Here is a 20,722-nt window from a genome sequence, read left to right on the forward strand (position 1 = left end):
GGGCTTCCCTGAGGAGGAGCCAGGGAGCTGGATTCTGGGTGATACAATCACTGTGGTGAGGATGTTCATCCTGCAGTGACCCCCGTGACCCCTCTGAAAACTGAAATAATTTATCATCGAAGGAAAAGTCAGGCTGTCTAGTTGCTTGTTTCACATACCCCTGAGAAATTGCAATCTTCTCAGTGATATCAGAGGCTTTTCAGAAGATAACTTTTTTTCTGGAGTCAAAAAAATGTTGTCACCAATGACAACTGATGAGAAAATCATGTACCCACCCCTTCCTTGACCCGCATTGCCCCTCCACTTCCCTGGACTTCTGTGATGTGTCCCCAGTCCCGAGGTCTTCCCTGCACACCATGTTCATCAACTCACATGTATGTAAGAATCAACAACTTGCATGATGTAAGAATCAACTTACATGTTGACGTCCTAACTCCCAGGGCCTCTGAAAGTGGAAATAGACTCTTACTTGTAATTGGTTAGGATGGGGTCATCCTGGATAGGGCAGCGGGGCTGGCGTCTTTATAAAAAGAGGGAATGTGGACTCCAGCACACACACTGGGGTCCCCAGGTCATAGTGGGAAATGAGAGTCAGCACGAGTCAGGTCGGGATGCACCTATTGTGTATTGACACCCATTCTGCAGCAGGCACCATGCTGGGCACCTTGAACCCCAGAGCCCCCTGGGAGGTGCGTGATATTGTCCCTGTTGCACAGACGAGGAAACTGAAGCTCAGAGGATGCATGACTTGCCAGGGATACGCAGCAGAGTCCCCCCCAAACATCCAGGTCAGCCCCTACTTTCTGGACTTGGAAGTTCTCATCCCATTGATGGAGTCCCTGTCCCAGCCCCCGAGGTCCTCCTCCTCCAGCTCCTCCTCGGCAAAGTTGTCCTCACTCGCCTCCTCTTCTTTTCTCTGGCTGCGCATGGTGCTCCGGGCGCTCTAAATAATAACCACCATCATCGTCACAGCGACATCCATGATATAACTGAACATCCATGACAATAACAACGGCCACGAGTATGGAGCGTTTTCTAAACGCTTTGCGTAGGTTTGTTCACCTAACATTCGCCACAGCCTTACGGCGGGGGTACTGTTATTAGCCTCACTTTGCAGGGGAGGAATCTAAGGCACAAAGAGGCTAAGGAATTCCCAAGGTCACTCAGCTCGGGAGCCGTGGGTTTGGATCCAGTTGGCCTGCCTGGGGCTGTACTTCCTCTGCTGCCTTTGGGGAGAATGACTCAGAAAGTCAACCCCCCCGCCCCCTCCACACACTGTGGGGAGAGCTTCCCTCTCGCCCCCACCTCCTGGGTGACCGAACCTACCCTATTGGCAGGAGGCTGCTTCCAGTCTGTACTTAGGCTGCCTCCGTTAATACTTAGAGGACCATCCTGAGCCCTGGCTTCTCAAGTGCACATTTCTGCAGGGGGCCTCTAGGGGGCGCGCGGGACACGTGCTAGCAGCACTTCCTCAGCATCTCCTTTCAAACCCATGTTCTCAAATGGCCTCCCCTCCTGTCACTTCGCTTTGTCACAGGTGTGACAGCCCCCCTTTATCCCCCACCCCCACCCGCCCCCGTGCTCACCTGGCCAGGGCGAGACCACGGAACAGCTGCGGAGGGAGCCGTGTCCCTGCGGGGCCGCGCGTCCTTCTGCCCATAAACTCCGCGCATCTTGGCTCTAAAATCCTGCCACGGAGAGATTCAGGGGGGTCAGATCCAATCGGGAAACAGAGGTAGGGGAGTGGGAGTGGGAAGATGGTGGGACACAGCTTACACCGCCGGAGCCCCCACCCGCACTGACCTCTCTGGGAATCTCCTGTTCAGTATACTATGCGACCTACGATAGCCCCTGAAGTGGGCGTTCTCGTCCCATTTTATAGACGGGAAAACGGAGGCCCAGAGGCTGGGTACACGTCCAGATCCGCACAGGAAAATCAGAGATCTCCTCCCCTTGTGTGTGTGGCCTGAGAGACTCACTTCTAACAGCAGAATGCAGGAGAAGTGACCCTAAGTTACTTCTAAGGTTCGGTCACCAAAGGGGACAGTTTCCTCCTGGCTCTGTCCCGGGATGGACGCTGGCTCCTGCACCAGCCGCCACCTGTGCGGAGGCCCACGCCTCCCAGAGAGGCCGTCTGCAGGCCTCCGGGCTGCAGGGTCCTGAGCTCAGAGGGAACCGCTGTCGCCGTCTGGAGACGCTTAATGACTGTCGGACAGTGTGGTCCACGTTCTCACTTTGCACTGAGCTCTGCAAATCCCAGGGCCTGTCCTGTACCCGGATGGCAGCCATCTACCGCCAGACGGGAGCAGCCAGCCTTGGGCAGGCCCCCAGCCCACCTACGCCCGATTGAACACGGACCACAGGCCCAAGGGAGGGCCACCCAGCGGCGCCCACCCACCCCAGAGCCACCACAGGACCGGGACACGTGACTGCGTGGCCGTCGTGTCCCAGGTCACAGCGAACGCTCCATTTCCATCAGCTCAGGCGGGTAATGAGCACCACGAGAACATCCCAGCAACAGCGTGCATCCCCCTGAAGAGGCTTCTCTCGTTGCTGATTCACTTGCTGGTTTTTAAACGGGGACCCAGGGGCACAGGTTAACGGCAGCTCGTCAAAATGAGTCTTTCAAATGCTTTAAAAATCACAACATGTTGCCAACTTGCTTCTATCAAGACAGAGCCCAAACCGAATTCCGCCCCGGCCACCCGCCGGGCCCGGGGCACCGGGGACCCACCTGCAGGTCCCCCTCCAGGTCGTAGTTCTCCAGCGTCTGGAAGGCGCTGGAATACACCTCCACCGCTTTGGCGTGGAAGACCATCTCAATGGTCACGAAGTCCAGAAAAATTTTCTGTGGGGAGGGAAGTGGGAATCACATAAGCAACGCTGTCAAAAGGAGAGTCTGGAGTCACCTCGCATGTGGACAAACTGGGGGGCGAGGAGGCATCAGCGGTCTTCATGGGGATAGGTCCTCGGTCAGTGGTATTTTTAATTTATTGGAACAGATAATGCGTTCCCATTCGTAAGCTGCCTTGCACAGAGCTTATTCCAGAAAGGCAGATGCCTCCTTCTTCAGAGAGGACTTTCTGAGGGGCCTCCTTCCTCACCTGTCGCCCTGGGCTCCTTCGCCCTGCAGGCTGATGGCTACAGGCCTCCAGCCTCTGCCACCCACGGGCTGTGAGTGGGTTTTCCAGGAGAGGGAGGGGAGCTGCTGGCAGACATGGCTCACCCAGAGGCTCCACAACCTGGCCTGTTACCACATTAACATGTAATTAGATATTGGCTTCTCTTGATCAAATGGTTCAGCTTGTCTCAGTAAGCTCTTTTAGAGTTCCTACTGCCTGTTTGGCCCCAGTGGAGGCTCCTACTGTGTGCCTAGTACAAGCTCCTACTGTGTGCCAGGCCCAAGAGGAGACTCCTGCTGTGTGTCATGCTCAGCACAGGCCCCTTTGTTTTTTTGTTTTTTTCAAATATTTTTTATTGATTTTTTACAGAGAGAGGCAGGGAGAGGGAGAGAGAGTTAGAACAATTGATGAGAGAGAAACATCGATCAGCTGCCTTCTGCACACCTCCTACTGGGGATGTGCCCACAACCAAGGTACATGCCCTTGACCGGAATTGAACCCAGGTCCCTTCAGTCCACAGGCCGATGCTCTATCCCACATGTGTCAAACACAAGGCCCGCAGGCCAAATCCAACCCGCCAGGCCTTGCAATGTGGCCCGCACCACGCTGTCATCACTGCACTCCGCTGTCAGTTTATGACATTGTCAGTTTATGACTGTTCAGTAAACCATTCGGCCCCCGATTTAGGCTGGATTTTAGATTTTGGCCCCTTCTCTGATTGAGTTCGACACCCCTACTATCCACTGAGCCTCGCCGGCTAGGGCAGCACAGGCCCCTTTGTGTGTCAGGCCCCAGCAGAGGCTCCTTTGTGCTTGGGGCCTACTACAGCTCCTCCTCTGTGTAGGGCCCTCCCAGGGCACAGGCGTGGTGCCAGGGAAGGAGCCTGAAGTTTGGAAACACACCAGGTAACATGGGCAGCACCTGGGAGGGGCAGGCCAGAGGAAGCCGCAAGGCAGCCTGGGAGAAGAACGCGGAGCGTGTCCCAGGGCTGGTGGGAGTACCTGCCTCCCCCCTCCTGCCCCTGGCAGGCAGGCTGGGGATGGCAGCTGAGAATCAAGAGGCAGCTCACAGCCTCACGCTGCCTGGGGCCTAGGGAATGACATGCCCTCCGGCCTCCATGTAATTCTCCGCACCGTAGGCACAGGGCAGTCCTGTCCGCAGAGCCCCACGAGAACTCAATTAGCTCTCAGCCTGCTCCTGGCTGCGGCACCAGCGCCATCCAGGAGCTTGTTCAGAAATGCCCGTTCGTCAGCACCCCCCGCCCCACGGAGTGGAGCCCAGTCTAGGCCGGCTGCTCTGCGGTCTCAGGAGCCCGCCAGGTGACTGCCGACGCATGCTCAGGTACGGGAACCCCTGTGTGAAAGGATCACTGATGCTCTTTTTAGGGGGGCTGGAGAGGAAGTCTGACCGTTTTATCAGAAGCGTGACCTAAAACCAATATGGTGGCAATCATTCCTGCAAGTTCTGGGTTTTTCTGTCTTACAATGTGGAGGGCTTTTGTGGGGTGGCTTGTTTAAGTGTCCCTTACCACCCTAAGGTGACCAGACGTCCCGCTTTTGGCGGGACAGTCCCGATCTTTAACAATTTGTCCCGCGTCCCGCGGCGTTCTAAAAAAGTCAGGACTTTTTAAAACGCCACGGGACGTGGGACAAATTGTTAAAAATCGAGACTGTCCCACTAAAAGCGGGACGTCTGGTCACCTTAACCTTGACCCCCGAAGTTTTAAGGATGCGCACTTTCCATGGCAGCCTGTGGTGGCCCCTGACCGTGGAGGGAGCTGGGAATCACGTGCTCTCTCTCGCTGGTGCCTTACAGAGCCCTGTTTTCAGGCCGCAAACATCAGGTGCTTAATTAATAATGGCCAGCCGGTGCTTAATGAAGGCCTGCCTGCACTGTGCATGCGTGAGCACTAATTACCACCGGCGGCTCCTGTGTGCTTTTGTTTATTTACTCCTTTCCCAAACATCTACCGAGTACTACCCAGGACTAGCAGGTGACGAGCCGGGCAGGGGGTCTGCCCTGGGGGCGTGTGGTGCGGGAGGCAGGCACGGAGGAGCAGCGAGTTCTCTCTCCACCACACTCTCGCCTCCCCGGTGAATGGCATGCAGCACGGTGGGGCCTGTGGCACGGGGCAGGATGCCAATCCCATGAGGACAGACAGGGGCCTTGCTTTTCTGGCTGTGGTGTCCCCAGCCTCAGGCATAGCACTTGGTGCATAGTAGGTGTGTATTGAACATTTGTTAGATTAAGGAGTAAACTAAACATATAAGTAATCTGTCCCTGGGCTAACGGCCCCCAGAGGGAGCGGAGCAGAGTATATTAAGAATGAGGCTGAAACCCTAACCGGTTTGATTCAGTGGATAGAGCGTGGATAGAGGCCTGCAGAGTGAAGGTCCCAGGTTCGATTCTGGTCAGGAGCATGTACCTTGGTTGTGGGCACATCCCCAGTAGGAGGTGTGCAGGAGGCAGCTGATCAGTGTTTCTCTCTCATTGATGTTTCTGACTCTCTATCCTTCTCCCATCCTCTCTGTAAAAAAATCAATAAAATATATAAAAAATTTTAATAAAGAACGAGGCTGGAACCTGGCCAGCATGGTTCAGTGGTTACACTGACTAGGGGGTTGCATTCTATTCCTGGTAAGAGCACATGCCCGGGTTTCTGGCTGAGTCCCCAGTAAAGGGAGTGTAGGAAGCAGCTGATCAATGATTCTCCCTTACCAGTGGTGTTTCTCTTTCTCTCCCTCTTCTCTCTTTTCAGAAATCAATAAAATTAAAAAATTAAAAAGGAATGGGGCTGGACTGGCCTGGGAGTCCAGGCAATTTTTCCTGAGAGTCCAAGGCCTTTCTGCCAGAGAGCAGAGCCTGTGCAAAGGACCTGTGGGTGCACTTGAACTTGGAATGAAATGTCTACGATGAAGCTTGGGGGCGGGGCTGGGCTTCAGCCTTGGGGAGGATCTAGGCCACATGTGTCAAACACAAGGTCCGAGGGCCAAATCCAGCCCGCCAGGCCTTGCAATGTGGCCCGCACTGCGCTGTCATCACTGCACTCCGCTGTCAGTTTATGACATTGTCAGTTTATGACTGTTCAGTAAACCATTCGGCCCGCGATTTAGGCTGGATTTTAGATTTTGGCCCCTTCTCTGATTGAGTTCGACACCCCTAATCTAGGCCTTTACCTTGGAACAAGGGGAGTCACGGGGGAGACAGATTGGAGCAGCCTTTGGTGAGATCCTTGAGGCTACAGTTTGAAAAATGGACTAGAGGGCGGGTCAAGTGGATGCAGGGGCCTGTGTGATTCGCTTGTCTTTCAGACCCCGAGGCCTCGAGGCCCTGTTGTAAGAGCTGGGCTCTGGGTCCTCAGCTCTGGGCTGCACTGGGGTGACATCCAGGCGGAAGGAGGAAGGCATTTAGAGCTTCATGGAGAAAAGGAGGAAGTCAGAGCCAGTCCTGTGGGTCCTGGTGTGGAAAGAAAGGGGGTGGGGGTGACGCACGCTACCCAGTCCTCCTGGTGGGGAGCTGGGCCTGGGTGGGTGATGAGGGGCAGGGCTGCCGAATGTTGGCCACTGAGCAGGCCAGCTGGGAGGGACAGCTGCCTGGAGCAGCCGGCCTCCTGCCCTGAGGCCAGGATTAGGCTGGGATTAACTGTGCCGGGAGCTAGGCGGGCACAGCTAACACACGCTCACACATGAGCACACTCTCTAGGTGCACACACGCACACGCACACATATGCACATGCACTCAGTACTTCCAGCACAGGCAGGCCACCCCACCTGCAGGTCCTTCAGCTTCTGCGTCTGGAAGGCGTCCACCGTCTCCTCCAGCTGGTGGGTGGTGCGGCTGGCGTCCGCCGAGGCCTTCTGCACACCGGTCTCCGCCTGCCCGCGCGAGACACACAGTGTCAGGGGCGCTTCCCTCTGGACCACCCTGGCCCTGCTGGGAGGCCGGCTCTCCCGGCTCAGGGGGCCCCTGGACCATTTGGTCATGGAAGAAATGGCCGAGCAGGACCATGGCCGAAGGGGGCAGGTGCTGCTTAGACAGATTCACTTGCTGCCTGTGTGGCCTCATGCAAATCACTTAGCCTCCCTGAGCCTCAGTTTCCTTGCCTGTGAACAGGGGTGAGACCTGCTTCCCAGAGTGGCTGTCAGAGTGAAGCAGAGGGCACCCGCTGAGCGATTGATATTCTCCACATGGAGACTCATTACTTCCTGCACAGGGAACACCCTCAAGTGAATCAACTAATGCCTTGGTTCCGTGGTCGGCAAACTGCGGCTCTCAAGCCACATGCGGCTCTTTGGCCCCTTGAGTGTGGCTCTTCCACAAAATACCACGGCCTGGGCGAGTCTATTTTGAAGAAGTGGCGTTAGGAGAAGTTTACATTTAAAAAGTGTGGCTCTCCAAAGAAATTGCAATCCTTGTCCTGTCAATATTTGGCTCTGTGGACTAAGGAGTTCGCCGACCACTGCCTTGGTCCTCTGTCTGACCCCACTCCGCACAGGCACAGCCTGGGTTTCAGAGCGCCCTCAACTGAGTTCGGGCTGCCCCGTTTGCCCCCTGGTGACCTTGGGGAAGTCACCTTTCAGCCCGGGTTTCCTCATCTAGAAGTGCCTACCCGTGTGAGTGTTAACCAGGTGACCTGATTAGGGGGGTGACAGCTGACGGGCTGCTTGGTGTCCGTGGTGGACAGACCCCAGGGCCCCTGACCTTCCTATCCCGAGCTAGGCACACACCTGCCTGGGGAGGAGCTCACCTCGCAGAGGTGTGAGGCTTTTCATTACCTGCATGCGATCTACCGTCCCCAGACAGCCCTGTGACTCTCACCTGGGACTGAGAGAGATGTTAAGGAGACAGGCTAACCAGCAGCCCCCACCAGAGGGCGCCCGAGACAAACGGTCATCCAGGCCCCGGGCCCCAGGCCCCGGGCTGGACGCCAGGGGAGGGAGGATACGATCATTTGCCTATCCGAAGGTGACTTCTGCCTCAGTCTGTCCAGCTTTTCCAGTTGCTTGATCTCATTACTCCGTATGTGTTTGCACTTCTTGATCTCGGCCTAAAGGAAGAAGGAGGGCTGTTTCCTGGGGCTGGGTCTCGGCCAGCCCCGGGTACCGCACACCCCACAGGGCGGCGCCCTCACTCACCCGCGTCTGCTTTATCTGAGGCCCGTAGAACTTCAGGGGGGTCACCACCTTGGTCTCCAGCCTCTCGACCTGGGGAGCACAGACACAGGGAATCAGTGGATGGAGCCAGGGAGAGGCCTGGAGACTAGCCGCCTCCAGCCCGAGTGTGTAGGATCCTCACACACAGCGCTGCAGGTGGGGCCTGCAGGGGGCAGGGGGCAGGGGCGCCCTCCCTCACCCTGCGGCTGCGATCACCAGCCTGGGTTCAGGGTTCTCAAGGCTTGGACAATGCATTTCATCTCACTGAGCCTCATTTCTGTGCCTGTAGAATGGGTATGATGACAGTACCCACTGGGGATGGATACAGGAATGGGACCTGTCGCTTCTGGTTGTCTTAGGATCTCACCTGGGATGCAGAGCTGACCCTAAGAACACAGCGGGGCCGGCGAGGGGAATGCCTCACACCCCTGAGTCCAGCCTGACACTAGACACTTCAATAAACGATATCAGTGATGGTGAAAATCACAATCAGAGCTAACGTTAAGTGCTTACCCGGTGCCAGCATGGCTCAGAATTGGGAAGTGGCACCTAGAGTGGGCCTCGGGATGCCCCCCGAGGGTTCCTGAGAACCCAGATTGACAGCGCTACCCTAGAGGTTCCGCCTCAGCAGGTCCCGGGGCGGCCTGCGAGCTGCATTTCTAACATGTTTCCCGGGAGGCTGCTGCCTGGAGGACGGCTCCCTGCACGCCTGGCTCCCCCACGGCCAGGGGAACGGCCCTCCCCACAGGCCCCTTCCGTCTCTTCACTGTGGCTCCTGACCTTGTGAGGATAAACACAAATCTAAAACACCACCCACAGCCCACAGGGAGAGGGACTTCCCTTCCCTTTCCTGGAGGCACTTCCTCAGAAGACCTGCCATTGGGAGCCCCTCTCTGTCCCTGTGAGACCTAAACCTTTGTCCAAGCTAAGGAGGCCTCTTGGGGGCTTGATGACCCAGAGCGCAGTCTTGTCTTTGAAACGAAGACTTCAAGCCAACGCTGGTTTGGCTCAGTGGATAGTGCGTCGGCCTGCGGACTGAAAGGTCCCAGGTTCGATTCCGGTCAAGGACATGTACCTTGGTTGTGGGCCCATCCCCAGTGCGGGGGGTGTGCAGGAGGCAACTGGTCAATGTTTCTAGCTCTCTATCCCTCTCCCTTCCGCTCCGCTCTGAAAAAAAAAACAAAAAACAAAACAAAAAACACAATAGAATGTATTTAAAAAAAAAAAAAAAAAGGAAAGAAACGGAGACATCAGGAAGGCAGTGAGCGTCCACCTGTCCAAGCGGTGACCCCCTGCTGGTCATAGACACGTGAGACTCCCCTTTCCCTTTGGAAAGACCGTCAGCTGGCACAGGGCCCACCCGGGCCCCAGGTGCAATCAGAGACCCTGTGGGCACCGGTGCTGAGCCCCGGCCTGGGACCGTCCTCCCTCCCGGAGAACCCGGTGAGCGCCTGGGAGGGCCCCGCGGCCTGGGCCTGGCTGCACGGGCAGGGGTTTGGTCTGTCTTCCCGTCACTAACCCCGTCTCCTGCGCCCTGCAGGCCTGGTGTGCCGCTCATTTAGCAGAAAGGCTGTTTTGTTCTTTTTACAATCACGGAGAGGAGTTTTTGGGGTTGGCAGGAGATTTTTATTTTTAATTGTGTTACTAATATGCTGCAGTGTCCTTGGCCTCAGCCCCAGGATGTCTGTCCTTCTCCAGGCCTCTGGGCCCCGGAACACGCCTCCTGCTGGGACTCCGGAGCCCAGAGGCACAGGACTCAGGACCGGCCTCCTGGGCCTTCCGGCCTCGTCCACCGCTCATCCAGCCCCCACAGCCTCCTGTTCTTAGTCCTTAAAGGGAGGTGCGGCGCCCCCTTACCCAGGGAGGAGATGGCCCTGGCTGTGGCCCCTGCAGGGCTGCCCCCACCCCCTGACTCTGCCCTGGCTCTGGCCGTGGGGCCTCCGCAGCCCGCTCACCTGGGCCTGCCTCACTGGGCCTGCCCCCCCCCCCCCCGGGCCTGCCCTCCACCCCCACCCCCCGGCCCTGCCTCACCTGGGCCTGTCCTCCACCCCCACCCCGGGCCTGCCCCCCCCCTCGGGCCTCCCTCCCTGGGCCTGCCCCCCTGGGCCTGCCCCCCAGGCCTGCCCCCCACCCCCCCACCCCGGGCCTGCCTCACCTGGGCCTGTCCTCCACCCCCCAACCGGGCCTCCCCTCCTCCCCCGGGGCCTGGCCCCCCTGGGCCTGCCTCCCAGGCCTGCGGCCCCCCCCGGGCCTGCCCCCCAGGCCTGCCCTCCCCCCAGGCCTGCCCCCCAGGCCTGCCCCCCCTGGGCCTGCCCCCCAGGCCTGCCCCCCTGGGCCTGCCCCCCAGGCCTGCCTCACCTGGGCCTGCCCCCCAGGCCTGCCTCACCTGGGCCTGCCCCCCAGGCCTGCCTCACCTGGGCCTGCCCCCCAGGCCTGCCTCACCTGGGCCTGCCCCCCAGGCCCGCCTCACCTGGGCCTGCCGGTAGTCCTGCACTCTGGCCAGCTCCTCGGCGAAGTTCCTCAGGGTGGCCCGCATCTCGGGGTTCTCCGTGTTGGCGAAGTCGACGAGCTGCTTGACCAGCTGGTCGGCCTTGTCCCGCAGCCGGGCTGTCTTCCGGGCGTAGGCGGCCAGCAGCGAGCAGAAGCGGCCGAAGTACTTCTCGGCGTTGGTCACGGTGCTCTCCATCGCCCTCACCTGGCTGTCCCTGAGGGGGCGGGGGCCTGAGGGGGCGTCTGGGCAGCGACACGGCTCCCCCACCTCCACCTTCTTCCTCGGCGGCAAGCGCCCGGGCAGGGCCTGCGCTCAAGGTTAGGGTCAGCCCCTCGAGGCCGGTGCGGAGTCGCCTGGGTCACAGGTGGCCAGTGGCCAGGCAGGTGCACCAATGCGGGTTTGGCTCCGAGCGCCTTCCCTGCAGCCCCTCCGAGAGCTTCTGTCCCCCGGCAGAGCTGTTCTTTGTTTCCCTATGACATTCCCTCTGGTCTAGCTCATCCCCACGTTGTTGAAACTCTCCTTCTCTAAACCCTGAAGCTTTATGCTTAGGCGAATGATCTTTCTGGGAGACCAGTTTTAGGTCCACAGAAACACTGAGTGAGAAGGACAGTGAGGTCCCGGAACCCTGTGCCTGAGCACACACACCTCCCACGAGCACATCCTGCGTCACCGGGGGACATTCGTGACAAAAGATGAGCCCATAGTGACGCACTATTACCTAAAAGCCACAGTTCACATTAGGGCGCATGTGCTGTTTGCACATCCTGTGGGTTTCGACAAATGCCCGCTGCCCATGACCACCGTCACATGCCCCAGAGCAGTTTCCCTGAAAAGCCGCACCGTCCGCTCATCCTCTCCCAACCCCCCAGCAGCCCCCGCTGAACTTAGTCTCCCCTAAACATCCTGGCACCCAGCTCCCGCCCGGGCCGCTCCCCGACCCCGAGCCCTGGGCCCCAGGACCTGCCGCCTCTCCCCAGGTGACCGAAGTCCCCGGTGCAACCACCCAATCACATCCCTGCAGCTGGAAATGGTGAGGAGGGCCCTCGACCTCCTCCTGGCAAACCCTGGCGTGTGCACCGCGTCACAGTTTGCAAAACACTCCGCTCGCATCGCTCATGAGCAAGCCACTGACGCTGTCAGCGTTTTCAGTGAACGAGCGAGCTGAGGCCCAGAGAGGGCGAGCGTCTTGCCCAGCGTCACACAGCTGCCCGCAGTGTCAGCGCCCGCAGGCCGAGCGCTTGCCCCCGTCAGGATCACCCGGGCACACGTTAAGCCTGCAGCTCCCCAGACCCAGCCCTGACCTGCAAACCCGGATCCCTGTGAGGGAGGTCCGAGAGCTGCATTTTTGTTTTTTAAAAGAAGCACAGACACCCTTGGGTTTGGAAGGAAGGAAGCAGGCGTGGAAACCACGGGTGAAGGGGCCGGCGAGTGGGAAGAGAGCGGTGATAGAATCGGGCCGAGCGTGAGGTCTCGACTGTCCCACAGCAGGGGTGAGGCCTGGCGGATGTTAGGCATGAGGAGGGGTTTTCCAGGCGGAGGGGAGTGAGGGGAGCTGGGGGTGGGCCCTGTGGACTGGCTTCCTCGGCGCTGTGGGCGGTAACGCTGGGGAAGTGGACAGAGGCAATATTCTGGACTCTTTCTTTTGGCCTTGAGGGGAGTGGGGTGTGGAAGAAAGCTCACTCTCCCCACCCCCCACCTCCCTGACTCCATCCCCATCGCGCCATCCCAGCTGCACCCTTTGTCTGCAGGCACGAGGCCCTGAAAACCCAGCCTCCCCCTCCCACCCCCCAGCCAGGGCCAGCCCCGGGACAGAGCCGCTTACCTGACGAGAACAACGCTCATTGTGACGGAGGCCCCTGCGGTCCCGGGTTTGAGGAGGAAGCACGGCGCCCCAGGGGTCCTGCAGGCCTGGGAACAGGGCAGGGCAGGGCTGGGCGCAGCTGCTGGTCCTGGCTCAGGGGACGCTGCCACCTGGTTGCCGGGCAACGGGGCCACTCACAGCTGCCCTGGGAGGAGACTCGGCTGGTTGCCTGACAACCCCTCCCCAGGCCAGCCTCTCCCGGCGGGTTAGGAGGGCCTGCCCAGCCCTGCATCGGCCGGCGGAGTCCCAGAGAGGCCCCTCTCTCCGCTTGTAGGTGGAGGTTCTTGTGGGACAGGGCGGTGCCCTGGGTCCCCGGGAGGCGGGCTCAGCCCTGGGCCCGGCGGTGTTTGTGGATCCTGTGTGCTGAGGCCCCCTTCCTTCAGGAGGCCACAGGCCTTCCCCGGGGGCCTGGGAAAGGCAGGCAGGCGGGTCCCAGGAGGCCTGGCTACTCAGGAGGGCGTGTGGGAAATCACAGAGGAGGCCGGGGAGCCTCCAGGCCTGTGGCAGAGTGGAGGGGACAGGGTGTCCGCCCAAAGGAGCATCTTAATTGTATCATCACTGTATTGTTTTGTTATAAAAACTATCTGTTCCTATTAGAAAAGAAAGAAGACAGGGATAACACAAAAAAGGAGAACATATGATAGCACATATGAAACTGTACTACTTAAATACATTTTACTAATTGTAATATTTGTACATTTCTGTGTGTCTACATTTTACCTCAAAGAAAGGCATAAGAAACTAGTAACCCTCCCTCCCTGTCTCCCTCCTTCCTTCTATTATACATCCCTGTCTCTCTTTCTCTAACTTAATTACGACTCAGGCAGGTGATTCTCACCCTCTATTTATATAAAAGCCTAAGGGACTGTTAGTCTGTTTGACCGGTAGCTATGATATGCAGTGACCAACAGGGGGTATATGCTCAATGCACAGGCATGGAAACATGGAACAGACTGGTGAATCTCAGAGGGAAAGTAGAAGAGGAAGGGCAGGAAGAGATTAACCAAAGATCTTACATGCATACTAGAGGCCCATGTGGACATAAGAATACATAAGCATGAGGTGGGGTCTCTCGGTCTGGCTTGTGGGGATCGGGCTGAAACCAGCAGTCTGACATCCCCCAAGGGGTCCCGGATTTTGAGAGGGTGCAGGCCAGGCAGAGGGACCCCACCGGTGCACGAATCTGTGCACCAGGCCTCTAGTAACAATAATAACTAAGGTCTTCAGGCCAGCCCTGTGCCAGCTGTTCTTAAAGCCCTGCTGGCTGTTGACTCATTCCATCCTCACACACTCAGAAGCCACAGTGGGCTCCTTTTCTTAGCAAAGCAGGAGTCAGAAACCAGCAGGAAAGCATCCTTTTCTGTGACGGTGTCTGGTGGCCACACCTACAGTCGGCTGGCTTTAAGTAAAGGAGATGACCCTGTAGTGGGGGTGAGCCTCATCCCCTCCCCGGACAGCCACAGAACAGAACCGAGGTTCCCTGGGGAGGAAGAACTTCTGCCTCCAGAACACCCTGCTGGCTCTTGCCTGGCTCCAGCCCGCCCTGTGGGCTTCACACCTGCCAGCCCCCACGATCGCTTAAGCCAGTTCCTTAAGGTAAACATCCCCGTGTATCAATAGCTGATGGGCCGTTTTTTCTGGAGACTCTGAAACTTTTAGGACAAGGAGAAGCTGCCAAGCCTTTCAGGTTTCTGCTCCTCAAGGAGGGTAGGGTCTGAGTTCTAGGAAGTGGCCACCAGAGGGCAGCAGAGACCTTTTCATGGGGATCCCATGTGGGGACAGCAAAGAGGGCTGGGTTGAGCCCTCAGAAAACACCAGGGGAAGCGCATCAGAGAAAAAAGTCTGCCTTCACACACCCTGGGAGAAAGAGCAGCAGGTCAGAGAGAAAGGGCAGTGGTTTAATTCACATCTTAGAAACGTTAAGAAATTTGAACAAACGAAAACCACCTTCTAGTAGGGCTCCGTGGGGACATCTTGTGGCCAGAGAGAGAAAAGCTAAGAGATGGGGAGGTGGTGCAGAGGCTGGGGGTGGCCTTCACTGCCGGTGGCTGCGGGTGTGTGGAGTTGTGTGTCCTTGAGAAAATAGCATGGACCCCATTGTAATTCTGCACCGCCCCCCCCCCCCCCCCACACACACACACTCATTTGGAGTGCATGGCTTTCTCTCTTTCCTATAAATGTATTTTTGCTGAATCACAGAAAGGGTTACAGACATCTGGACCCTTAGCCCAAAACCCAGTGTACACCGCAGAGGAGCAAGGGCATGGTTCTGAACACCCTCGTGTGACCACCACACCCAGGAAATTACAAGATGCAGCGCTGACACCCAACACCCCTCTCTCCTCACACGCATTTCCCCATGGAGTCATGGAGTCAGGACACACTGCCACTCCTCCTGAGCCCGCTCCGTCTCCTTGAGTCAGAACTGCGCTCCGGCCTTGCTCTTCTCCTCCCCCCCCCCCCCATACCCCCACCAGGGTATTGACTTTTCTTTCTTTTTATTTTGTAACTTTTTATCTTGGAAGCATTTCAGTTTGCACAGAAATAATACAAGAACTCCTTCACCCACATTCCCCGATTATTTTTGATTGTTTTTAAAATATTTTTAAAATTGATTTCAGAGAGGAAGGGAGAGGGAAAGAAAGATAGAAGCATCAATGATAGAGAATCATTGATCAGCTAGCTGCCTTCTGCATGCCCCTTACTGGGTGGAGATTGAGCCTGCAACCCGGGCACGTGCCCTTGACCAGAATTAAACCTGGGACCCTTCAGTCCCCAGGCCAAGGTTCTATCCACTGAGCCAAGCCGGCTAGGACTCAATTGTTAACGTTTTATTGCTTGCTTCATCCTTCTCTCTTTCTCTCCGTACATGCACTATATTTTCTGAGCAGGTTGCACGCTCATGCCCTCTTACCCAAATATTCCGTGCGTTTCCTCAGCGCAGGGCCAGCCTCTCACACAGACACAGTGCCAACAGCAAGCCAGACGACTGACCGCTATATACCACTGTGCTCTAGTATCTCATCTGCACGCTATGTTCAGATCTCGCTCTAGCCCAATCATCTCGCTTTGGTGAATAAGGAAACAGTCTTATAGGACCACCTGCTGCCTGGAGCGGGCGCGAGGCTGACATTCCTGCGGACTCCGGGTCAGGTCTGTGGGAACAGCACTCCGGTTGGGCTCCTGGGTGCTTCCTGGAACGTGGATTCGGGTGTAAGGTGTGGGCAGGAGCTCTCAGAGGGTCCTGGGTCCTGCCCCTGCGTTAAGACTACCTTTCCTGCACGGCAGCTACCCAGGCTAAGCACCCCCCTCACCCCCCCATTTCCAGTCCTCTCCGCACCCACTCCTCTGCAGCAGCATCTGGGCTCGTCCATCCTCTGTCCACCACTCGGTGTCTGTGAGCATTCACCTCCACCCCATCCTGGGCTGCCGGGGGCACAGCCCTCCCAGGCGGGCAGGACCCTGCCTCACTGTAGAGCTTTCTGCCCACGGGGCGAAGTGCCAGCTCCCTGCCCTAGCTGGGCCCTGGGGCCGCCAGGACGCCTCTTTGAGCCTCGGTTTCCTATCTGTGACGTGGAAGAGTAATCACCCACCTCGGGGAGGAAACCAGACGGTGCCAGGAAGGGCCACACACACACACACACACGCACACACACACCCGTGCAGCCCTTCTAGGTCAGAGCCACTTCCTGGGCCAGACCACCTGCTGCTTTCGCCAGGGGACCCAGCTGGGGCCTCTACCAACCCGAGTCCCATTGGGTCCTCTCGGCCTGGCCTCCCAGCCGGACTCGGACTCAAAGACGGGCCAGGCCGATGGTAGGTCTGCAGCGGCCTTGGGCGAGCCGTTCCTGAGTTCATGGCCAGCCTCCTGGCTTCCTGGACTCCGAAACGTCAGCCCCAGAGAAAAGCAAGCTCAACCCTTTTCACTCAAACATGTCAGGGGCTTGGATTCCAGCTGGGAAGGCAGGGTGTCTCCTCCTGTCCCCGCCCGCAGACGCTGCCTCCCGGGCACCTCAGACTCCGGATAGGAGGTAATAAACGTGTGTTGTTCAAGCCACTGGGTTGGGGTGATTTGGTATGGCAGCCACAGGAAATGCCTTTTTAATTCAAAGCCTGGTCTTTTACCCCTCTCTGGGGCCGGCCACAGAGGACACAGAAGTAATGGGAACCCTGGGGGCACAGCAGACCCCCCCCCCCCTCCTCCCATCTTCTCACCGCCCCGCTCCTGGGCACAGGACCTACGCCTCAGACCGCGCCCCTGTGTGTTCCTGGGGGCCTTTTCTTGGGCCCCAGGAAAGAGGGACGTGGAGCCAGAGTGTGGAGTCCCAGCCAGGCTCTGGGGGGCTGTGGGGAGCCTCCTCACAGGTGTGGTGCCGGTGGACAGCTGGGAGGTAGCACCATGAAGCTACCTGGTCACAGTGCCTGGCGATGTCACTGCTGGGCCCGTCTGCTCTTCCTGTTCCCCTTTAGGGCCGTGTCCGAGAGCCCTCCCCCTGGCTCTTCCCGCTGACCCCAGAGAGCTCTTTGTACTCCCCGCACCAAGGTGCCCACTTCATACACCATCCTGAGTGCCCCTTGCCCACGGAGGCCATGTTCCAGGGCCCGCAGAAAAAAAGGTCCGAGCCAGCACCCCTCCTCCTGTGCTTGGGGCCCTGACTACTAAAATCAGTGACTTGAACACAAGCGCTGTGATGCCACTGCTGTGGGGCCGTTACCCCAGTGGGGCCCCGGGGCCAGTGGTATTTAAGGGGTGGATGGCCGGGCAGAGGCATGACTGGCTTCCTGGGTAGAACGGGCAGGGTGGCACGAGGTTCCAGAACGGGCATTGTGCCACTCAGAATAGCGCACAATGGAAAACCAATGGATTGTCTGTTCCTGGGCTCTTCCACTTCCTGTTTGTGGACCATGGTTGACCACGGGTGACTGCAGCCACAGAGAGAGGGGAGGGGGACCGGCTGTACAGACAGTAAGTCGCTAACATTTGTTGGATTCCACTCTGTGCCAGGCACTGGGCTATGTGTTTTGCACACCGATAAATGCCACTATTATTATTATTACTAGAGACCCGGTGCATGAAATTCGTGCACAAGGGTGGGGGGGTGTCCCTCAGCCCAGCCTGCACCCTCTCCAATCTGGGACCCCTTGAAGGATGTCTGAGATAAACGGGCAGTCGGACATCGCTCTCACAATCCAGGACTGCTGGCTCCCAACTGCTTGCCTACCTGACTTCCTGATTGCCCCTAACTATTTCTGCCTGTCAGCCTAATCACCCCCTAACCACTCCCCTGCCAGCCTAATTGATGTCTAACTGCTCCCCTGCCAGCCTATTTGCCCCTAATTGCCCGCCCCTGCAGGCCTGGTCCCTCCTAACTGCCCTCCGCTGTTGACCATCTTGTGGTGGCCATCTTGTGTCCACATGGAGGCAGGATCTTTGACCACAGGGGGCAGCCATCTTGTATGTTGGAGTGATGGTCAATCTGCATATTACTCTTTCATTAGATAGGATTATTTTTTCTGTTAATCCTCACCCAAGGATATTTTTCCATTGATTGTTTTGTTTGTTTGTTTGTTTGTTTGTTTGTTTTAGAGAGAGTGGAGGGGAAGGAAGAGACAGAGAGAGAGAGAGAAACATGGATGTGAGAGAGACACATCCATTGGTTGCCTCAAACGTGAGACTCAACCAGGGCCGGGGATCAAGCTTGCAACTGAGGTACCCATGACCAGGAGTCAAACCTAGGACCCTTCAGTCCACGGGTCAACGCTCTATCCACTGAGCCCTACAAGCTAGGGCAAATGTCACTATTATTGTTAGGCATAATAACTATCAGTCTCATCTCAGTGCTTTCCCAAGCCTCTCACACATAATAGGTCCCCTCCAGCCACTCTGCAAAGGGGGTGCAACTTCACACCCCCAAGCAAAGGGAGAATTACTTAGGGATGATATTGTCCATAAGTAAAGGGAAACCCCAAATAATCATGGCTTTTAGAAGATGGAAGTCTACTTGTGCGAGGCACCATGAGGCCAGGGCTCAGGTTTCTCCTATCTTGTTCTTCCATCGGCTTCTATTCCTAAAGCTGCCTCGTGGCCCAACACGGCTGCTGGAACTCCAGCCATTACATCCACATGTAGTCAGGAAGAAGAAGGGATGGTCGCCCTAGCTGGTTTGGCACAGTGGATAGAGCGTCGGCCTGTGGACTGAGGGTCCCGGGTTTGATTCAGATCAAGGGCACATGCCCGGGTTTTGGGCTTGGTCTCCAGTAGAGGGTGTGCAGGAGGCAGCTGATCAATGATTCTCTCTCATCATTGATGTTTCTATCTCTCCCTCTCCCTTCCTCTCTGAAAGCAACAATAAAAAATAATAATAAAAGAAAGAAGAAGGAGAAGGAGAAGGAGAAGGAGAAGGAGAAGAAGAGATGATCAAAGAGGGGAGGGACAAATAGGGGCATGCCTCCTTCTTGAGTTGTACACATCACTTTGTGCTCACATCCCATTGGCCAGAGCTTACTCACATATCCACACCTGGCTGCAAGGGAGGCTGGGAAAGGCAGTCTAGGCTGCAGGGCCCCGCTTCTGGCAGGGCTCATGTCTGTGAATTCCCCATAGAGCTAGTTGGCACTCAAAGCCAATAAAGCCGCTGCCAAGGGCAGTTCAGTGTAGACTCCCTCAGTCCTTTCTGCGAGGAGCCTAAGGCCAGGGACCTGAGGAGCTTGACAACACCCTGTGTTCCCTGCCGCTCGGGGCTCATGCCGGGGCTCATGCGCTGGCCAAGCTCTGGTGACAGGCCTGCTGTCCCATCTTTCCGCAGCCGGCGGCGGCCGCGGGTTTCTCAGGCCTAAGGTCACACTGAGGCATGCCTTGCTGCCTGTCTGCAGGGAGGGTTCTCAGATTTCTTCCGGCGAGCAGAAGAAAAGAAAGAAAAACCAAAATGTTTTCCTTGGAAAACTCAGGGATGATTTCAAAACCTGGAAATGCAGGAAGTGGGGCAAGGGCTGGAGTCGTTGCTACTGGGGTCCAGTCAACAGAGAGAAAAACCCAGGTGCATTGGTGTGTGTGTGTGTTGGGGGGGGGGGGGCGTCCAAGAGGGGGCACTGGAGTGTGGTGAGGGGTCCTGGGAGGGAGGACTGGGGAATTGTGGGGCCAAGTCCGTCCTTGGCCACTGCTTGCTGTGTGACCCAGAGCTGGTCGAGAGCCCTCTCTGGATCTCAGGCTCTTTTCTGCATAACGAGAGGGCGGGACCAAGTATCTTACCGTTTCTGTGCCCTGGGGATCTACCTCACATCCCTACACCTGGCACTCTGCCCTGGAATAGCTTTCTGATGAACAGAAAGGCCTCAGCTCACAGCTGGGGGTTGTCCTGGGCACCCAGCTCCTGGGCTCCCAGTCCCTGTTCCGGGTGCGGGAACCTCTCCCCCTTCTTTTCTCTCTCCAGCTGGGTTCCTGGCAGCACAAACATCGCCACGGACACAGGGAAGCCTCGTTGGCTCCGAGGTGAGAGAGCACAGTTTAGGGACAGTCAGCAGCCCTCCAGGAGGAGAGAGAAGGGGAAGGACAATGGAGAAACTGAAAGCCTAAACTATCTATTCATACTTTTTTAAAAAACTCTTATTCCCCTAATTATAAAAATCCAGAAACATCGGTAGGATGTACAGAGTAAAACACCCATAATCCATGTCCACAGATATCCCTGAGTGACGCTGGGGTCCATTTCTTCACAATCTCGTTGGTAAACCACTTTCGTGGTTCCATAATTTCTCCATCTCCCAGGGATCTCCATGTTGTTTCTTATAAACTCTGCATTGGTGTCATTGTTATTTTCCCATCTTTTTATTAAAAGCTCACGTAGATAGAACAATGGGGGAAAACAGGTCAATAGAATTTGTATACCCAGCACCTGGGTTCAACTGTTGTTAACTAATCTCGTTTTTAATAGCTGTGAATAGTCCAATAGAAACATCAATAATGAGAGAGTCCACGTACTTGGACTTGATCAGTTACTGAACAGACGTTGGTTAAGAGCCTCCTAGGCACTGGGGCCACACCCGGGAGCACACAGCCATGCGTTTGCCGAGCAGACATTGTAGTGCCGGCCACAGG

General features: G+C 57.0%; 1 protein-coding gene across 2 annotated transcripts in view; it reads right to left on the reverse strand.

Moving 5' to 3' along the window:
- Positions 1–607: 607 nt before the first annotated feature.
- CIBAR2 (CBY1 interacting BAR domain containing 2) overlaps positions 608–20,722 on the reverse strand; it is a 22,365-nt gene continuing 2,250 nt past the window's right edge. The window contains exons 2-9 of one of the 2 annotated variants that reach the window (XM_084905612.1): positions 12,589–12,674; positions 10,746–10,980; positions 8,258–8,326; positions 8,068–8,169; positions 6,893–6,997; positions 2,735–2,848; positions 1,587–1,688; positions 608–943 (exon numbers count right to left, since the gene is read on the reverse strand). In XM_084905612.1, coding sequence (XP_084761738.1) covers positions 797–943; positions 1,587–1,688; positions 2,735–2,848; positions 6,893–6,997; positions 8,068–8,169; positions 8,258–8,326; positions 10,746–10,980; positions 12,589–12,608 — 894 coding nt within the window. In that variant the 5' untranslated portion in view covers positions 12,609–12,674 and the 3' untranslated portion in view covers positions 608–796. Of the gene's footprint in view, positions 944–1,586; positions 1,689–2,734; positions 2,849–6,892; positions 6,998–8,067; positions 8,170–8,257; positions 8,327–10,745; positions 10,981–12,588; positions 12,730–20,722 lie in introns of those variants that run through there. The other variant, XM_084905611.1, reaches the window with a different exon arrangement.

This window comes from Pipistrellus hanaki, assembly GCF_964339955.1.
Source record: "Pipistrellus hanaki genome assembly, chromosome: 15".
Taxonomy (NCBI): domain Eukaryota; kingdom Metazoa; phylum Chordata; class Mammalia; order Chiroptera; family Vespertilionidae; genus Pipistrellus; species Pipistrellus hanaki.